Source organism: Primulina eburnea, chromosome 7 (assembly GCF_022965805.1).
Source record: "Primulina eburnea isolate SZY01 chromosome 7, ASM2296580v1, whole genome shotgun sequence".
In the NCBI taxonomy this organism is placed as follows: Eukaryota; Viridiplantae; Streptophyta; class Magnoliopsida; order Lamiales; family Gesneriaceae; genus Primulina; species Primulina eburnea.
Genome location: NC_133107.1, coordinates 14,093,423 through 14,099,830, shown reverse-complemented (window position 1 = coordinate 14,099,830; position 6,408 = coordinate 14,093,423). Strand labels below are relative to the sequence as shown.

At 43.3% G+C, this 6,408-nt stretch overlaps 1 protein-coding gene across 1 annotated transcript; it reads left to right on the top strand.

Moving 5' to 3' along the window:
* The first annotated feature begins 2,334 nt into the window (after positions 1–2,334).
* Positions 2,335–2,967, top strand: LOC140835712 (uncharacterized). The gene has a single exon (XM_073201117.1). The coding sequence runs from the start codon at positions 2,335–2,337 to the stop codon at positions 2,965–2,967; it is 633 nt and encodes a 210-aa protein (XP_073057218.1).
* Positions 2,968–6,408: the final 3,441 nt, after the last annotated feature.

Below are 6,408 nucleotides of genomic sequence, written 5' to 3'. Positions count from 1 at the left end.
TGATCAAATCAATCCAGAAGCAATTATTTCTACACGGGGGAGTGACATCTGAGGGGTGAAGCTCATAGAAAGAGAGAAAAACAGGCAAGGGAGTGAACCTCAGGTGAGGAGCACTCCCGATAAGCTGCGGCTTCTGTTCGGAAGGATCTTATCCCTAACACGCTTAGCAGCCGAAAGATCTGCTCCAACGCCGCATCCCCGGCGCACTTGCTATATCCACTAATGCTTCATACCACTTCATCCTACCTACTATACCTGATAGAAAGCCGTTCTATAACAATTCAAGACAACAAAACAAGAAAGAAACAAAAACACGGAAATAACCTCTCCAAAGGGATCCCACGTTCCCACCGTATGGAGCCACCATCTTCACCCCGGCATGCCCGCTCCTACAATCAGCAGGGAATTGGATTGATGTATAGCAACTGTTCAGGGCACCCCACGGAATCTTCGTCCATTGAGAGATAGCGCAGGGGAAGAAGATGTTCAGTCAGATCCATCTACTGATCAAGTTATCTCAACTGATGTGCCAGTTGATTCTTCAATCCCTTCAACTGATGTGCCAGTCAATTCCATTGATCACCCTTTAGAGGCACCAGTTTCTGTTGTGTCACCATCTGCTGAACCAAATCCTCCTTCACCACCTCGGGATCAAGGAGAAATTACTACTGCTGATACTTTAGTTCGAGACGCTGCTGAAACAATCTCAACTGATCAAGCCTTGATAATTTCTGAACATACTACAAGTGAACCAAGCACTTCTCGACAATCTCATCCTCCATCTTCCGCAGATTTTGATCTTATTTTTGAAGATGTTCAAAATATGCAAGACAGTATGAGTCAAATGATTTCTGCCATCTCGAAGATTCAAATACTCAATTATCGCATACTCTGAAGTTGGACGATAATCAGGAATCGTTAAAAAGTCTGAAGGTTATTAAATCTGCTGTTTCCGCACTTTCTTTCGCCGTCAACGACATTCAGAAAAATAGAGGAATTATTTCAAGATTGACCGCCACTCAAAACTCTATTAACCGACGGGTCGACATCATGGAGTTAATTATGTCAAGAAAAGTCGAACTGCTACAACTCACTATGACTACTGCTATCGATAACATCTTAACCTCTGTCAAGCTCCTTTCTACTGATGTTGGGAAGATATCTCTCAAGATGGAACAGTTTGACAAAAAGGGGGAAGAAATAAAGGAGATCTTAGAGCAGCAGAAGAAACAATAATAGGCGCAGTATCTATTGTATTTATTTTGAAGAAATAAGAATTCAGTTGATTCAGTTAACCGACATATTATTTTATCTACTTTGCATTCAGTCAAGTATCTTTCACTATAGTTTTGTCAAACACCATAAAGGGGGAAATTGTTGGAAACGAAATTCCGGCATTTGACAAAAGATTGACCAACTGATTCTAGCAACTGAATTGGACTAACTGATCGACGTAACTGAACACGTCATCAGTCAACTGATCGCTTCAACTAAAGTATATTTCATCATCAACTGATCTTTACTAGCTGATCTCTCAGCGGTACACGTCATCAGTTGAAAGCGACAACCGACATATAGTACAGCCATCTGCAACTGGTAGGGGCTCGCCGCATTTCAGAAATGAACAGTGTACTATTGTCAGGATATATCGACGTGGCAATCAACGGTTAGAATATTCAAATATCTTTAATGTTACCATTGAGAGGGAAGCCTATAAATAGTCGAAGGCAGCAGCTGAAGCAACATCGCATTCTCAGTTATTTTACTTGCTGTTACACTGCAAAAATATCCGCTCACACTCAGAAATCAAGCTCACGCTTATCAGTTTTATCAGTAGTATTCTAGACTACGCTCTTGAGCTTTCATAGCACCTTGTAATAGATTGATAGAATTTCTAAATTGTGCTAAGATCATTTACGATCTGTAAAAGTGTTGTATGCTAAGAGTTTCAGCATTGGCAAAGTGATAAGTCCAAACTGAAGTGGGTCAGTACACTGATTTGTATTTGATCAAAGTCTTTTAGTGAAAATCCTATCTGCGTGATAGAAGGGGTGACGTAGGAGTTATTCAAGTCTCCGAACATCCAGAAACAAATTGTGTTGTTATTACCTTCAGTTATTATTTTCAGTTAGATACTCTATCTTTCAATCAGTTAGTTTTCCGCAACTGTTTATTCAGTTTAACTGATTGTTGTTGACCGAAAGAATATTTTAGATTCAGTTTGTAATACAAACTGAAATCAGTTTGTCGAAGAATTATTTTTATCGAGCAGTATTTATTCAACCCCCCCTTCTAAACACTCTTTACCCGATTCACCGATCCTTTCATAGAGGAATGATTCATATGATCTCGGGGGGTGTTACTGATGGAGACTCTGGGCGAGCTCGGAAGGCACATGGGAGAAGGTTGGAGAACTTTAAGATATCTAAGGGTGCAGACTTACCACAAGACCCCGTCATCAGCTTTGGGCCAGAAGATCTTCGAGGTGTTGTCACTTCACATAACGATGCCTTGGTGGTAACGGCCACCATTGCCAATTATGATGTGGCGAGAATATTTATTGATAATGGAAGCTCCGTGAATGTCTTGTTCAAGAGCACGTTTGATCAAATTAAGATGGGAGGATTTGAATTTGAGCCGGTATCCACCCCGCTGTATGGGTTTGCAGGACACGCCATCCCGCCTTTGGATCAGATTGTTCTTCCTCTATATTTGGGACATAAGCCTCGGCGGGTAACAAAAATGACAACATTTACTGTGGTGGATACCCCATCCACTTACAATGGAATTCTGGGACGACCAGCCCTAAAGGATTTTAGAGCTGTAGCGTCCACGTATCATCAGAAGTTGAAGTTTACCGTAGGGAAGGAGGTTGGAGTTTTATGCAGGGATCAGAGGGTCGCGCGTCGGTGTTATGAGGGGATAGTGAAAGAAGAGGGGAAGGAGCGCGTTTGGAGGTTAACATGATTAGGAAAGGAGGAAATGTGTGGCTTGGTCCTAGGTACAAGAAGGAGGGGAAAGATGGACCCAGAGTGGAATGATCTTTTCAGAGTGATTGAGAAATTTAATTCTGGAGCTTATTACTTGAAGAATACTCAAAGCAAGGCTTTTAGGAATCCCTGGAATGTTTATCACTTTAGGGCATATCATTCTGGATTTTATCGTTGATGTATTTCATCTTTACATTTTCTCATGTAATCAATTGGAATTCAATAAAATCAGGTTCTTCTTTTCAATTCATGAATGTTGTTGTATTAGAAGGAGAGAAAAAAATTTATTTTTTCTACTAAGGCATCGCTTAGTAAAGGAGTAGAGCTGGAGCGAGAAAAAATTTTTATTTTTTCCTACTAAGGCATCGCCTAGTAGAGGAGCAGAGCTGGAGCGGGGAGAAATTTTATTTTTTCCTACTAAGGCATCGCCTAGTAGAGGAGCAGAGTTGGGGCGGGGAGAAATTTTATTTTCCCACTAAGGCATCGCCTGGTAGAGGAGCAGAGTTGGGGCGCGGAGAAATTTTATTTTCCTACTAAGGCATCGCCGAGTAGAGGAGCAGCTTGAGAAATTAAATATGCCTGCTAAGGTATCACCTAGCAGAGGAGTTAGATGGTGAGGAGGTTGAATTTCTATTTGTCTGCTGAGGTATCACCTAGCAGAGAAGTTATAGGGTGGAGGTGTTGATTTTATTTTCCTGCTAAGGCTCGGCTTAGCAGAGGAGTTATGAGATGATGAGGTGAGAGCTTGATTTTTCCTGCGAAGGCCCGGCTTAGCAGAGGAGTTATGAGATGATGAGGTGAGAATTTGATTTTTCCTGCTAGGACCCGGCCTAGCAGAGGAGTTAGAGGTGGAGGTGTTGAATTTTTATTTTCCTGCTAAGGTATCACCTAGCAGAGGAGTTAGATGGATGAGTTGAATTTTATTATCCTGCTAAGGCATCGCCTAGCAGAGGAGTTAGAGGGCGGGGGCATTGAATTCCATTTTCCTGCTAAGGCGTCACCTAGCAGAGGAGTCAGAGGGTGGAGGTGTTGAGTTTTTATTTTCCTGCTAAGACCCGGCTTAGCAGAGGAGTCAGAGGGTGGAGGTGGTGAATTTTTATTTTCCTGCTAAGGCATCACCTAGCAGAGGAGCAGATTTTGGGAGGAGAAAAATGTTATTTTCCTGCTAAGGCATCGCCTAGCAGAGGAGCAGAGTGGATGAAGAGAATTAAATTTAATTTTCCTGCTAAGGTGTCACCTAGCAGAGGAGTTAGAGGGTGGAGATGTTGAGTTTTCATTTTCCTGCTAAGACCCGGCTTAGCAGAGGAGTTAGATGGTGGAGGTAGTGAATTTTTATTTTACGGCTAAGGCATCGCCTAGCAAAGGAGCAGAGTTTGGGAGGAGAAAAATGTTATTTTCCTGCTATGGCGTCGCCTAGCAGAGGAGCAGAGTGGAGGAGAATTAAATTTTCTTGCTAAGGCATCGCCTAGCAAAGGAGCAGATTTTGGAAGGAGAAAAATTTATTTTGTTAGTCGATAACGAAAGATGTTTACGGCGAGCAGAGTTTACGTGGATCGACCTGCCCGGTCAGGTCGTGGGGGTGTGGGGGCAACGCCCCCATAATTTTTTCAGAAATTAGACAATCATTCGCAAGGGGCGAGCTTGGGCGAAGGGCGAGGGGCGAGCTGGCGGACGAAGAGCAAGGGGAGAGCGTGGCATCAGGGGCGCATGGGCGAGGGGCGAGCATGGCGGAAGTGGACGGGCACTAAGCGGGGCGAGCGTGACGTGCGCTTGGGCGAGAAGCTGCATGGCGAGGCTGGGCAGTGGCTTGCACGGGGAGATGGCGAGGCGAGGAGAAGGCAGGGCGAGCGCTCGGGCGAGCACGGGCATACGTCGAGGGGCAACCACTCGGGCGAGGGGCGAGCGTGGCACGGTGTGGGCAATCACGCGGCAAGGGGCGAGCTTGGCAGGTGTATGGGCAGGCGAGGGCGAGCGTGTGGGCGTGCTGTCGGGGTGAGCTGAGGGGCCGGACGAGCTGGCTGGGCGGTGATGGGCGAGCGTGACAGGCGAGCTGAGGGGTTGGGCGAGCTGGCTGGGCGGTGATGGGCGAGCGTGACAGGCGAGCTCAGGTGTAACGAACCGTATTCTTTACTACTTAAAATTTGCGGAAAAATTTAAGATTTTCTTTTAAACTAAATGAATTGCGGAAATGAAATCAAATACGGTCGTCACTACATCCTTCATCAATAAAAATATTTGAAATCGACATCACCAATAAAATTTGCTGAAAAGAAACACTGTTCCAAAAGTCTTGAAACGAAACATAACATCAGAGTATTTTAAACTTGCATAAAAAGAATCGTAAAATAACGTGGGCGGTCCTTGGGTTTAGCCTGCCGCTCAGTCCAAGCCTGCCCCTTGGTCACCACCTCCTGCCTCCTCGTCAACATACTCACCTGCATCGATCAAGTCTAGTGAGTCTAAAGACTCAACACGTATAAACTGGGATAACTAGTACTACGTAATAAAATCGCATGCAACTTTAAAATAGGACATACATAACTTGAAACTTGAACTTGCATAACAAACTTGAACATACGTACATGCATAACTAGACGTGTCATCAACATAAACTTTCATAAACATACTGCATACGTAAACATACATAACTTGATCATTTTGCGTAGAGGCATGTTTCAAAGCAAGTGACCCATAACATAAAAGAGCCTGATCAGACTATACCTGTCACACCCTTACTCTATACTTAGCATAATTACCATAATCAAAATAGGATTTGAATGATATAACTATATTATGAATCAAATCAACAAGGGGCATCACTTTGACGGTTTGTAAAAATTTTGGCATGATGTCCCTATATTTTGTATACACCAAACCTCAAGCAATACTATTCATACACATTTATAAACATATTCTCATATACCAACATACTTTGTATCATCATACATAACTTGGAACTTGTTTCAAACCCTCATATAAAATTTACTACAATACATATGCGGAAGCTATACAATAAGAAGTCCCGGTTCTTGTCGAGGTAGGGCACGTCACTAGCATCCATTGGCGAACCGGCATCCTAGGCATCTTCACTACCTGATCCTGTAACACATGAGCTACGTGAGTTTATAAAACTCAATAAGTTGGCACTTGTACGTATCAATATGCTTCGAAGGAACATACATATCAAGTCGTGATCAATAATGAATCTTAAAAACATATCATACCGTAGCATATATTCAATGTTCATTTTGTACTTGAGCCTCATTAGTTGACCTGTACTACTGTGCTTGCTTTATTATATAGCTACTACTGTGTTGGACGTCAGGGAGCAACCTTTGGCAACCCCACGCCCCATGAACATATATTGGCCAATAGCTTTGGTGGACTTAAAACCACCCATGATGTCTACAAGCTCTAT

What these genes read in the sequence shown, in the direction of transcription:
- LOC140835712 (XM_073201117.1), top strand. Translation starts at nt 2,335, where the DNA reads ATGATTCATATGATCTCGGGGGGTGTTACTGATGGAGACTCTGGGCGA.